This window comes from Lygodium microphyllum, chromosome 8 (genome assembly GCF_053477565.2).
Source record: "Lygodium microphyllum isolate KBCC chromosome 8, Lygodium_microphyllum_v1.1.10, whole genome shotgun sequence".
In the NCBI taxonomy this organism is placed as follows: domain Eukaryota; kingdom Viridiplantae; phylum Streptophyta; class Polypodiopsida; order Schizaeales; family Lygodiaceae; genus Lygodium; species Lygodium microphyllum.
In genome coordinates, this window is record NC_141142.1 from 87981938 (window position 1) to 87996956 (window position 15019).

At 36.5% G+C, this 15019-nt stretch overlaps 1 protein-coding gene across 1 annotated transcript; it reads left to right on the forward strand.

Annotated features, from left to right (window-relative positions):
- Nucleotides 1-432: 432 nt before the first annotated feature.
- Nucleotides 433-2166, forward strand: LOC148032559 (uncharacterized). Its single transcript, XM_087683200.1, has 2 exons — nucleotides 433-1559; nucleotides 1804-2166. The coding sequence occupies exon 1, from the start codon at nucleotides 725-727 to the stop codon at nucleotides 1514-1516; it is 792 nt and encodes a 263-aa protein (XP_087539326.1). The 5' UTR covers nucleotides 433-724; the 3' UTR covers nucleotides 1517-1559; nucleotides 1804-2166.
- Nucleotides 2167-15019: the final 12853 nt, after the last annotated feature.

Sequence of the window (15019 nt, forward strand, 5' to 3'; positions counted from 1 at the left end):
GAATTGTGGGAGAGATCACGATGAGGTGATATGACTACAACGATGCAATGGCCTCACTAATCAGCATCCCCAACTAGGGTTGTGACTAGAGGCAACTTTTTACCACTCGTCTTTCGTGCTGCTACCATGTGGGATGCCATAGTGAGTGGGGTTAACACAGAATCTCCTTGTAATTAATGGGGAGAGTGACGAGTCCAATGTCACAAGAATACCAAAACCACGGTAACGGCCGGAGCCCGGAGTGTCCAATGTCACCAAATACCAAAACCACGGCAACGCCCGGAGATGACCATGGTTCGATCGCCATGTGCATGGGAAAAGGGAGGAAGACCCATAATCCGTGTGGTGTGCAGTGGATACTTTGTTGGGCGTGCCAAAAGACGAGGCAGCACAGCACCGTGCAGCCCAAGAATGACTTACTCTCTAGACTCTCCGTTTGTCAATTATATACCACACGACGATACTGTTGTGTGTGCTGGCAGGTTCGGCGTTTTCCCAACCTGCGGCGAGCCTTTGAAGCAGAGCTGCGTTCGTTGGATGCCCCGGGGTTTGGTGGTTTTCTATCTCTGCGTATTTTCTCATTCCTAACGATAAATCGGCTTTCCTGTTGCTCGTTCTGGCTTTGTCGGTCTCCATCTCCGGATGTTCGTGGGAGCCGGCAGCAGGAAACCCTAACCCCACGCCCACACCAGAGCTCCAGGAAACCCTAACCCTGCACTAGAAGATGAATGGCTACAGAGAAACTTCGGGATCTCATGTCGGCATCACCCTGCCTCAGCAGAGAAAGCCAGGGTTCCAACCGATCCAGCCCCCCATGATGAGGCCTCCTTCCATGATGCAGGCATCTTCATCGTCTTTCGCTGCAGGCGGATCTGCTGCAGCCGGTAGCACTGGCACCCTCCCTTTCTTGTCCTTCGACCCAGCATCGTACACTCGGTCGTCCTTTGCTCCGCCCCCCTCTGCCGCAGGCACCTTTCCGAACTCGGGGCTTTTCGAGGACGAGCCGCCTCTCCTCGAGGAGCTTGGCATCAACACCTCAGCCATGCTTTGGAAGACGCTCTCTGTGCTAAACCCCTTACGGCTGAAGGTGGATCTCCATGAGGATGCAGATCTCTCCGGCCCATTTTTGCTGTTCCTTCTGTTTGGGCTCTTTCAGCTGCTAGGAGGGAAACTTCACTTCGGTGTCATCTTGGGATGGATGGCCGTTGCCTCAGTTTTCTTGTATTTGGTTTTCAATTTGCTGGCAGGCTCTGATGGCAGCATGAAGCTGTACAGCTGCCTTAGCTATGTTGGTTACTGCCTTGCTCCTATGGTGATTTTCTCGGCCATTTCCCTCTTCATTCCACGCAGTGGGCCTACCACTGTCGTGGTGGCTGGTCTTGCGATAGTTTGGTGCACGCGTGCATGTACAAACCTCCTGCTCACGGCTGCTCCTCATACAGATCAACATAGAAGTCTAGTGGCATATGCTTGTGGCCTGATCTACACAGCGTTCTCACTACTGGTTGTTTTCTAGTGCTCTTACAGTGGAAAAGCAGCTGTACATTACATTCATTAGTGTAAGTAAAAGTTTTGGTATGCTTTGGATTGTGTTGTTCAAGCTGTCAGTCCTTGTGTGAGAAAAATCTGGTGCTTGAACGAAAGAGTTTTCAAGGGAAATTGGGGGGTATCATCATTGATCATCAGAAGTTTCAAGGGAAATCAGGGGGTTCTCACTATTGAATTAAAAAAATGTTATATGCACGAGGCTTCTTTGGTGTATGATTTGAACTTACAATTTTAGTCCTCCATGTGGATTTTCAGGGATATCAGTCTATTGTAGATTTACAGTTCATTCATTTGAACAGAGTGGTGTTGTGTACAGTGCATTTATATGGACAGAGTGGTGGTGTGTACTTTTGAGGTCCCAAGAAAAATAACTCACGACTCCCCTCATCCCACTCATGTGCTTCGTCTTAAAAGCTATACCTGACTCAAATCACAGTGGTGAGGGAATCACTGCTTATGATTGCTGTTTAACAGGTTTAGTTTGCACAGATTTGGACATGCATGATCGGTAATTATAAGTTAGTTGAGTGGCTAGCTGTTTACTTCTTAACCTTACATAGGAATATCACATAATATGGTGTAAATGTGTTCTGCTGCTTATGTTATGTAATAGAAAGCTTTTTCAGCAAATTGCAGTCATAATATATGGTTCCCTAATAATCTCTGTTGGTTGGCTGTGAACTGTTAGCTTGAAAGCTGATTTACCTCCTACGCTGAGGATATATAGAAAAGCCTGCGTTGTGGCTCAACATTATCGCAATTTGCTGTTCTATATTGATAATCAGTAAGAGCTTTAAATGAGATGTCAGTTCCTGTGCTAATACGGTGTAGTGTACGGTGTAAATTTAAGTTGTAACTTGCCCACTTTAACCAGAAGCTCAGTTGTTCCCACTTATTCAGTTTATCTATAAATAAGCTAAACTCGGCTAGGCTACTTATCCAATGGAGGGTGTAATGTGTGTAGAGGACGTGCAAGTCAAGTACTATACAGAAATATTAAGGTGTCTAGAGGATGCGTAAAGTAAAGTGATATACAGAAATATAGTGACCTGTTTAAGATCACGGGGCTATTCAATTATGCAGGTCTAGTATATAGTGTCATTTTGTTTATGGGACTTGCAAAATTGCAACTAAGACTTTGGAACTTTGCCCTAATACCATTATTGGGACAAGTTTATAGTCCATCATGACTACATTACCCTATTTGTTGCAAGTGATGTAAGAGTTTGTATGTATTTTTCTTCCATTTAGGTTGTTTGCATGAGCATCACAAGGAGGATGGTTTATGAGTGAGCTTGGTGGACTCATATTTTCTTGATGAATTGTTGTGAGTGCTAAGAGTCTTTGATCGAGAGGTGCATGTAATGCTAATGGAGTATCTTGTTTGTAAGCGAATCCTTTATTTGCTAGATATGGATAATTGGCACATAAAGTAGGGATAGGGTAATCCATTGGGAGCTTGAAGCTTGGTTGTTGTAGAGTGGCCATACCGTCCATGATTGTTGTATATTATATTCTTAGAATCGAAGCATTTTGATTGAAAATGAGGGCTATCACAATGGGAACATTGGACATTGGCATTTGGAGAGTTTTGAGGTCTTGAAAATATCTTTTAGGGTGTAGAGAGCTAGAGAGCTCTAGATCAATGGGCACAAAGTCTTTGTAATTGAAATTCTATTTTTGCAAAAGTAACAAATCATTTTAAAATGAGTACAAAATTATTATGAATATTTAGTTTTATAATATTGTAATTGTGATTATGTTATCCTTTACAACAATGATATAGGGTATTTGCCACTTTACATTAATGACATCTAGAATTGTATGATAATGATAATTGAATCAAAACTCAAATGGTCCAAAAGCTTAGTTTTTCTCTCTTCATTATTTTGTTCTTTTCTTTCCTTTCTTAGGATAGTTTGTTTCTCTCTTTTCCCTCTTTGCCATAGATATAGAAATTCAACTTTTAATAAGGTACCCAAGCTCTTGGGTCTCCTTAAAAAGTTGATCTTTATCCTCATTAATGGTAGGGAACATACATATTTGTATTAAATGCATTCCAAATAGATAGAAGGTAGTAGCTTCTTATCATTATTAGCAAAGGTCGAGGGATTACCATGCAATACACAAACATAGAAAAAGAGAGATGTGAGAGCTATTTTCTCTCTCCTTGGAAAGGTAGGATGCAAGATTTTAGATTTGGAGTAAACAAGCATAGCATAAGAAGTTTTAGTACATGTATCTATACATAAAGGTTTGCATTTAAAATTCGGACCTTCAAATATTCCATTGTATAGATTGAATTGTGAGTATTTTGTTACTAATGTTTTTAAAAATTAAAATTGGCATTAAGTTTTATTATGGTAAATTTTATTATTTTATAGATGTCTTTATTTTGAGGAATGATAGTCAATCGAGTCTATTATTGATATTATACGTGGTTTAATTGGAGAATACAAAGATAGGAGAAATATATAGCTCACATAGAATATAATAAATTTTAATAACACTATTATCCCTATGTTGCATTGTCAATGGAAAGCAATCTCTCTTTTTTCTTTGCTTAATTTTACAAGCCTTGAGTGGTCCTTGCCAACTCCAACCATGAGTGAGAGCTATGGATGTAAAATGTTTCTTAAGATACAGAGAGTATTAAAACCTAGTATCTCAAGTAGGCCGAGTAAAATCACTTTGTTTATGCTTATTAATGTAATTAAAGATTTCTTTTCCAATGTTGAGATAAGAAGATCAAAGGCCACACTGCTAGTCAGGAGATTGGTATATGATTACATTTCACAATTTATTGATGTGGGGTGGGATACCAGGATAGAAGGACAATATATCTTGTAAGATATATCAATATTGTTGCTTGGAAATATATGCTTGCTACTCAAAATTTCATCCTTAGCTTTTATTATAGTAGATAACATTACATTGGCAGTAGTTTAGTTGCTTTGGATCTGAATTTTGATGATTTTAACAATGATCTTACAGTAAAACTTGATGTTTGGCTTATTGAGGACATTATTATAATTTTAAAGGTTAGATTATCATATATACTATATCAAGTAAGGCTATACTCATTTGTATTCCAACTTAATAACAAATGGAAAAGTTTGTATATCAAGTTATATATAGTAGATGTATATATGATTTCGTTTCTTCAATGTTAAACATCTATCCTAATTTTTTTGCAGATATCAAATATGAGAGAGAAAAATATATAGTGCAAGGATATTAAAGAAAATATATATTTACTTTTAATATAAATACAAGTTTCGATATTGTAGTAAATTTATATTTGCTTTCTTCATGATCTATATATATGAGGTCTTATAAGACAATATACAAAGGCTATTTCTTTTTGTGAGAAATATATTTTTTAGGAGTTCTTTTATCTTTCTTTGATGCTTTGGTTGCCTTAGCTGTTGAAGGTATCTCTTCTTTCTTCTCTACTTTTATACTCTCTATGTTCTCCTTGTGTGTGCCCTTCTTATCACCTTGTTATTCTTATATGTAATTGATAATTATGTACTTGAAAAGGTTTGCTCATACATATTACATATGGTTACTATTGTATTAATAGTTAGAAAAACATTACACATTTGAAATAAAAGATTATTGGTCCAATGTTATTTTGTAATGTACTATCTTTGGAGTGAAACACTATAAGCTCACTTAACCTCATTTAATGGAAGATTGAAGGATTATCAAGAATCTCAATTTTTTGTTGTATATTAAAAGGGAGTTCATGCATCATACACCTAGTAAAAGTAGTAAGATAGTAAGTATATTAAAAAATATTACTAAAAAAAGTCTTTCTTAAGAATAAACAAATTTGGGTATGTTATACCTCAATCTAGCAAGAAAAATAGTAATTTACTTCTTTTCATTTATTCTTGAGGGTTTGAACATATTCTGAGTCCAAATCAACAACATTATTTCTCTTGCTTATGTCACCAAGTAAGAAGCGATACACATTGGAACCTATTGGATTAAACTCCTCAAGCACATAAAAAAGCTAATCCTCTAGTGTCCCTAGTTGTGATGATTCCTTTTCTTATGGTTTTTTTCTCTTATGGTCCCTCCATTTCTTTGGTTGTTCCTTCGTAATTTTTTTTCTTCTCATACTGTCTTGCATATTCTCCAGTAATTTAGATATGCTTTCTTTTTTCTTTCTATATGATGGCACATTTATAATATTATATGTCTTCTCATTTGTAAGAGGAATTGACTCTAAAATCTTGGAGAATTTATATCTTAACATTTTTAAGATAATCATATTCTTATCCATAAGTATTGACATATGTGCATGGGCAACACAAATGCATGCATAGTGAAAAACTCAATCAAGAACTCCTATGTAGTCTCCTAGATGTAATTGAGAGCGCTCCTTGTCCACTCAGAACTATTGAGACTGTCTATCACATATCTTCCTAACTAGCCTTTGAAATGGCAACTTTGGAATTGCATGATTAAGAGCTTTTATAGCCGATCTCTCTTAGACATCATAGCTTGTGAAAATATCCTTTGATGCTTTGTTGGTGGTTTGGATGGCTTGGAAGACTAATGAATTTGGGCAATATTCTTAGCGTCATGCTTCTGCTTCCTTGTAGTAGCTTTTGTTCTAGCCATAGCTTAAGTCACCAAATGTAAAAAACTATCCATTATATCTACAATGATATATAAAACGTTGATATAACATCTTGTAACTAATATATATTTACAAGAATTGTGTTTCATACAACATCAATCCAAACATTGATACAAAATGTATGAAACATGAAAAATAAGTAGACAAAGCCAAAGTAAGCACTTACTCTCACATTTCACTTGAAGACATGCATAGTTCCTTCAAAAATGAGTTAGACATGAAACTAAGCTTTTATGACAAACTCCAACCAACAAAATTTGTGTTTCATTAGACAAGGTTATAGATGTCCTAAATCAACATATGAAACACGATATGCAATATTAGGAAAGGAGATATATACACTAAGATCATATTTCATGCGATAACACTAATAAAATTAGGTTTTTTGGCCCATACCTTGTGTCTTGAAGTGTTTGCCTTAGATGATTGAGATTTGATAGGATATTCTTACTAGAGTTGAGGAGCTTGCTAGGTTTAAAATGAGTCTCCGAAGGGGTAAAATAAGCTTTTACTAGGAAGTTGAATTGAAATGTTGGAGTTTATTCCAGATTGAGAAAAATAATGGTTGAATGATTAATTACAATGGTGTTTAATTGCACGTGGTATCATTAAACACTATTTTTAGATCCCAAAAATAACCTCACATGTGAAGAATTACCTTTTTAAAAATAAAAAAGCAAGCGCTTTCTTTTTAGGTTAAAAAATATCTCTTTTGGCACAAGTTATAAAAACAATGGCTCTATTATTAAATACTTAAAAAAAAACTTTTGAGGGTAGGATTGTATATAAGCTATTAATTTTTAGACACAAGCTTCTTGTATCTCCATCAAAGTTAAGCAAAGGCCTCATGAACACCATTACAATAAAAATCACAACATCCATCACCTAATGCTCCATAAATCAATGAATCAAACCCTATAAGTGATCATTTCAATAACTCAATTCCTGGCTTACTAGCTTACAGAACACGATTTTTATGTACCTAAGTTGTTTTTGTGTTTCATAAGAATTGTTGATAGAAAACTCTTCAAAGTTTATATACATTAAGGATATACTGAATGCTTCTTTTTTTATTTCAAGAGCTCTTGGGAGATGTTAAAGAGAAACTTGAGATGTATAGGGGATATTATACTAGATATGTAGAGAGTCTCATAGTTGATAATTTTATTCATTTTAATAATGTTATCCAAGCAACCAATGCTCCCATGATAAGTGTGATTATCATGTATTATCTTATTGATGAGGAATTTTAAAAGCATGAAATAACTTTTCCTTTTCATAGGGATCAACAATAGTGTTTTTTGATCCTAAAAGATAGGATTTCTTGTGTATCTTTAATATATGGAAGATTCTTCTTCAGAGAAAGTGCAAGATAAGAAGGGAGAAGAATATAGATGTTTCAAGAGGATGTTAAAAACTAGCTAGTGCAAGGTTTTGATTTTAGTACTGTGTTTGAGTGAGAACATTACAAAGGTAGAAGAGGGAGATATAAGTGAGTATAGAGACTAAAGAAGGCTCTCTTGATTGTATCCCTACATTTCCTATCTACCTTATTAACAAAAAAACATATGTATTTCTCAATGATATTCAATATATTTTTTATCTTAGAGAAGATAATTGCATTGTTATCCTAGCAACATAGGGCCAAATTGTAACGTACCGCCCACTATTCCTTGGCGGTACATTCTTAGTAGCCCATTAAGAGATGTCCTAGGAAGCACTGTCCGGGATTTTGATAAAACCCTCAGAGTTTGCTAACTAGACTCGCTTGAGTCTACCCCGTAGTGGAAGTTTCGGCCACTCCCACGAGGATCGACTTGCGTTTTTCTGGTCTAATCTATTACTAGCGAGTAATTAATATTAGCCACTAGTAAAGTGATGTGAGTCAGTTTTTCTGGTTTCTAATGGTTCATCAAGTGCGATTTTTATTCCTTCTTAGGAAAGCTCTCGGCTTACCGAGACCACCCAACCATAGCTCTGGATTGGTCAAGGGTCCATCCTCCCGCTTCCCTCGAGAGAGTACTTTTAGTTATTTAATTACCTACCACTTTAGGTTCAACATATAAAATTAGATTCCTTGAATTATCTCCTGATACAAATTCGTTACACGCATTGATTTACGACACAAAAATAGAGTAAAGCAATTCCTTCTTAATAGTTTCTTTCAGAAAAATGACTTTTACAATGTCTTCTGTTTGAAGTATTATTCTCTCCAAGTTCCGTTCCCTAACTAGTATTAGAACTTTCAAACACAGTCTGGAAATTGAAGGGTAGTTGGTAGTTCGTAAGAGCCTAAGGAGTTTATGACTAGAGCCCCCTGGTATCCTCATCTCCTTCTGTTGACTAGAGTTCCCTACGACAATACCTTTTGCGTCATGATTGGTCTAAAGTCACTAACACAAAACAAAAAAAGAAAAACCCCTTGGACTAGGTTTTATTCACGCTGGTGGCCTTGGGGAGGTCTAGCGCCACAATAACACTGCCTTAGTCGGCGTTTTGTGCTCACCAAAATACTGCCTCAGTCGACGATCTGTACTTAGTTATCCATCTTTTAGCTTGATGATTTTAGGAAAGATCAGTACCTAGCTTACAATCACAATCATCTTATTTCGAATGCATTATACATAAACTCTTAACAAGTTTATTTCCAAGACAAATCTTTTCTTTCCAAAAAAAATAACATTGAGGCAATCTAGCATAAGTGGCAAAATGACTATAAGTGACAAAATAACTTTGAGACAAATCAGCCTAAGTGGCAAAATAACTTAGTGGCAAAATAACTTCGAGACAAATCAACATAAGTGGTAATACCTCCCACTAGTATTCCTGGATTCCCTCTTCCTTGGGGATTAGCTCGGATTGAATTTAAGCAAGAATTTCATACTTGAGGATAACTCCCTTAGAGTTTCGTGGGTCTTTGCTCATGATAAAAAAAATCTTGTTTAGTTTAATTACGAACAATATCATTTGGCAATTGCATCTCAAGGTCTCTTATATACCGAGGATTAGCATTTGTGATTCAGAGATTTCATTTGATCAACACAAAAATAAAAAATATTAAATCTTTTAGGGACATAATACCTTTCTTGTACTCGTATAGGTTTATCTTGTACAGACCCAAATTAACCCTTGGAATTCGCGGTTAAGAATTCTTCAAAGAAATTATAGCATGAATCGAATAATATCTTATTTTTTGCATGCAGCTTCTGTTGCCTATTCATGGAATAAAGGCCTGCTAGCTGCTTTTATTTAAGAAAATTAGTGCTTGAAGATCCGTTGGCAGGTGCTTGGTTGATGGTATTCGTGGCTTCGTTTGTAATCCCTATACTCACCATTCCATTTGTGGTAATTTTGTTCACAGCATTATTGGCAGCTCTTGCCTCCACGATCTTCATAGCTTTCCTCTTTGGGACCATGGTCTTTATCGCAGGATTGCAAAAAAGGGAATTTGGTGAAGGAGCTTGGGGGTAATTAGATTGATGGAATTTTGATTGACCACCGGGGAGGGGGGGGGAGCTATCACCAAAGATTTCAAGAAATCGAGAAGAGTCTTGATTCCATAGGAAGGAATAGGATAGAAGGGATGGAGGAATTGAATTTGAGAGCTCATGGAGTATCCTGCTTATCCTCTTAACGAGAGATTCCCGTGCACACGCTTCTCTTGCCTCACTCCCTCTTGTTCTATACTCCTGAGAAGGGCCTCTCCACTCTTGCTTAGATTACTCTCAATGGCTCCCCATGCCTCTTACTTATAGCTAAATTAGAGAGGAAGGGTTGTGGCTAAGAAGAAGAGTTCTTTATGAAGGGGATCTTGGCAAAATCAGCAATCTGATGCTTAGATCATAGATCTGATGGTTCCGTTGGCTCCGAAAGGGGGGTAAAACTCCAAGACACTTGTTTAGAAATCTTCTAGATCACTCCTTCTTCTCCTTGTTCGAAGTGCTGTTTGTTGCCTGTAAATTGCAATTGCGACGTGTATGATTTTGCCAATCCTTTTTTTTGCATTAAATCTCCAAAACAATTTGAAAAAAACCACTTGCTTTTTTTCACATGACATCCTGTTCTAGAAATTCTCATATCTTTTTAGGATATTTATAATAAAAAATATCTAAAATATTCTAGTCTTATCGAAGATATGATCTTCATTAAGTTAATTATTATCCTCTTTATGGTAGACTACATTTCTAGGTTTGATGCAAGCCATGAGAATATTATGATAATGAATTTTTAATGATTTTTGATAGGTTTATTTATCAAAATATAAGTATCTTCTATAATATTTTCTCTCTCTAGGATCTCTTATAAGGTATTTTCGAGACATCAAATCTTCCCTAATGGTTTGCAGGTTTGCCTAGATTTTCTATCATTTCTTACTTGGAGTGAGCTATGGCTTGTGATAGGCTTGATTCTTTCTCCTTTAGTTTATTGCTCTACCAACTAATTGTCTTGGAACTTTGGTCTTTGCCCTTCTTCATTTAAGTAAATAATTTACCTTAATATCTTCCTCAAACTCTACTTAGGTTTAACTTATCCAAGCTCAAGCTACTAGCTATATCCTCGTATAGCTTCTCATCCATGATCCCATTGATAAAGATCATAGCAACAACCTTTTGTGTGGGTTTCTCTACTATAGGTATTCTTTTGTAGAGCCTATGGATAATGGTCACATAGTCCCTAATGGTTTTTTTCTCTTTATGTCCTATGATCATGAGTGTGATTATAAGGTTATTTGCATAGCTAGCTTTGGAGAGCCTTTTGATGACCGTGTCCTTGAGAGTGGAGAAGCTAGTCTTCTCCACTCTCAAGAACATGACCATGTCCTTGAGAGTGAAAAACCTAGCATTGAGACATGTGAACCAAGTGTGTCCTTTTTCTCTTAGGTACAACTCAAAAACTTGTACCTTCTTTTGACTCATCACATGAGGTTATTAGCCTCATACACCTACTCAAACTACTCTACAAGGCCATACATATAGTCTTTGGGTATATGCTTGTCTAGTTTCTTGGCAAGTATAGGGATATTTGATTTCTCTCTGTTACTTGGGCTATCGCAAATTGGTAGCCAACAATGTATTGGCTTGAATGACCATAGAGTTGTCTAGCAATTTTCGTTGCATAAGCTTTGAGACTACGTTCTCCAATAATCTTGTGATTCCATCATTGCATATGAATAATTTTATATTATATGATTGCTTTTTCTAATTTTTTTTAGTCTCCTACTTCTATAGAGTACCATATCATAAAAAATAATTGTAGGATGGGAGTTTCTTTAGTCCCTTCTGAAGATGCCTTGAAGGCTTATTTCTTGGAAAATTAGGATGCAAATTTACTTTAGGTTCGTACACAATACCTCTTAGCCCTTATGGATAGCCTAGCCCTTAATAGGGCTTGTAAGTTAGTTTTTATTATTTGAGAGGCCTAATTGGGTTTTGCTTCTACTTTTTGATTGTATATCAAAGTCGGTCAATTTGTGTTACATGCCAGTAGTCTTAGGTCTAAAAGCTAGGATCTTTTTCTCTTTTGAAAACTTTGAAACGGTGAATACCTAGAGGAAAATCCTTAGTGTTTGTACAAGTGCATCTCCAGTAGATTACGTATGATCTAATGCGAAACTTTGGGTCTGCAACTAATAGAAGACACTCTTCGGATCTTCCCATGGGAATTTTTGGTCTACAAGGTGAGATTGGAAGTGGCTATTGAGTGAAATATTTTTTGCTAGGTGTTATAATATCACATGCCTCAAGTAAATGAAAAGAAGATGATTTTTAGGGCTTAGAAAACATAGTCAAGATGCCCTCTATGTATTATAAATGTGCCCTTTTGGCAAGCTAGTAATGAAGTTTTGGAATTTTGCTCGTGTGGACTTACCAACCAACATGGCTTGGATTGATTTGAGTAAGTATATAATTGATCCAATTTAACTCCAAATATAAAAATGAAACTAGTTTTTGATTACATAAATTTTGGCCTTGAAGGAAAGGGAATACCTCAAGAGGGGAGGATGGAATACATTGAGAGGGGGGATTCAAATATCATGATAGGGGGGATGGAACACCTCAAGAGAGGAGAATAGAATACCTTGGGGGGGGGGATTCAATATGTTGAGAGGGAAGAATGGAATACCTCGAGGGCTACTCAAAAGCAAGTGTTAAATGGTAATGAGGACTTCAACTAGTTCTACTATGTCTTGTGCAAAATCAATTTAGCAAAAAGGTGAGTTTTGGAGTGTTCTTGAAGCTCAAAGATGGTCCCAAATTGCCTATGTGCTTCTCTATTGTTCGAATATATCTTAGGGGCATGACATAAGGATCTGATCAAGTAGATGGGTATAAGTATAGTATAGTATCTAAGTCTAAGATATGAATCACCTCAAACAAGCTTAAGGCATGGTATGAATGACTCGACAAAACACTTATTTCTTCAAGTGCTCTACTCTCAACAGCTCAAACTAGCTCTTGTCTAACTTGATTATACTCTATGCTCTAAATCAATTAGTTAACTTTCTACTCTCAACCAAGCAATGGAAGCATGCAAGAAAGCTCAAAGAGGGTGGTGTACTTGATTCACTCTTCTTTCCCCTTTCATTATAGTCATGGATACCAAGATGGAGTAATGAATGATCTCAAATCCTTGGATGTACTCCTTGAATGCCATTATTTCCTCCTCTTCAATCTAATATTTGCCATTGCCACAAGCTAAGAGAGGGAAGAAGAAAGCAATAATAAAAGAAGGGAAGCATCTTCAAATATCTCTCACCCTCCCTCATGCTCTCTCATGCTACCCCCCCACACACACACACACGCACACACGCACACACGCAAGCACGAACACGCACACGCACACACACACACACTCTCTCCCCCTCTACTTGATCTCCTATTATAATGACATACACTTTATCTTATCACACAATACACACATACTCACACACACCTTCCTACTTGGCCGCTTGTTAAATTGGTGAGTGTGCATGTGCATTTGTGGGTGCATGCACACACACACACATCTACTTTGCCTCATGTTTTAATTGCACAATTATGTTGCCATAAAACACAAGCTTGCTTACACGAACACACACATGCTCACATGCATGCACACGTGCACGCGCACACGCACACACACGCACACGCACACGCACACGCACACGCACACACACACATACTACTAGTCCCATTATTATTTAAGCACACATATACATACTAGGGCTTCTCTTACAATTAGTATACTACACATGCATAGCACATTGATACACACATGTTATCACTTCCAACCTTGATAGTATTAAGGATCCTCTTCTTAGAAAATTACTAAAATTGGGTCTAAATCATATCCCTACAAAGACCTCCTAATATTCAAGAAGCAAAGAATGCCCTACTCAATGCTTTTTTTACCTATTGTGAGACTATCAACTTGCAAATTCCTAACCTTAATGAGTCATTCACTCAATTTCTCCACAACAAGCTTGTAATATTGATTAGATTTCGAAATACAAAAATTAGGGATATATAACCATGCTTTGATATTGTCATATCTCACGTCTTTATTTCTGGTTTGGAAACAACCCCAAATAACCCTTCATTGATATGTAAAAAATTCTTGTTACAACTAGGTGAACAAAGGATTTGTGGGCATAACTTTACCACTATTATCCTTGATTAGGATGACATACATCAATCATTTCAAGAACTACTTGATCATTCAAATCTTGAACTCACTCCTACTTCTTTGTCACTTCCATTCCTTATGGCCAATTTTAAATTACGTAAATCAGATTTTAGACGGCTTACAAATGCATAATCTTGCCTCTATTCTGAAATTGCTATTCTATGTGCATCTCTTTTAAACACATGCAGGATAATTCTTTAAATTTTGTGGCCTATGTATCTAGTCATATTGGCTCATTGACTCAGCTACTGATCTTGTCATTGACCTCCCTAAGAAATCTTTAGTGCATGCTCATTGGATATGAAGAAATGTTATGAATCCATTCCCCATGAGGGATGTGAAGGCCTAAAGACCATCTTAAGCATCATAATCTCTTGATCTTTTCAATTTGATAACTCATTATACATTTCATTCCCAAACTTTCCAACAAATCCCACCTATGGTTCATTTTGCAACAAAAGGAAATCTTTCTCCTTTAGTCTCCAAGAAGTTATCTCCATCAATAGTTGGCTTGTAGATCACACTTATATCCTATTAAAAGGGACATTTTGCAAGTACATTCGAGGCATTCCTATGGGTTTCTCTTGTTCACATTTATGGTGTAGCTTATATTTGCTCTACTTTGAATATAAATTTTGCCAAAGCCTTGCAAAGCAGCAAAGATGGGACATGCTAAAATGGTTCTCTCACTCTTTTCTGTTTTACAATGATCTTCTTATTATTAATGTCTCAAACCCCTTAATCTTCTTCAACACAATTATAAGTAATATGGAATCCCCATTCTATATTTATCCAAAAAGACTTCATCAAACTGGATTTCACTAATAACAAATTCATATTCCTAAGAAGATGGTCGGTATATTTTAGCCTATACCACCTTTCTCACTATAGGACTAATGATATCCAATGATGGACACTTACTAAAGGGATTTAGTAAGAAAAATCAACAACCTTTTGAGACCATAAGGTTCATTCATGATGTAGTAATAGATCCTCTAATTGAGCGCATACAATCATCCTTTCACAAATTCATTCTTGCTTATATGCTATCAACTCAATATGGGAAGCTATGTTAGACATCAAGATGACAATAGAATACTTCTACAATAATGGATTCGAAAAGAAAAAAACATGGTTATTGGTGATCACTTA

Excerpts from the sequence above, each read along its gene's own strand:
- LOC148032559 (XM_087683200.1), top strand. The coding sequence starts at position 725 with ATGAATGGCTACAGAGAAACTTCGGGATCTCATGTCGGCATCACCCTG.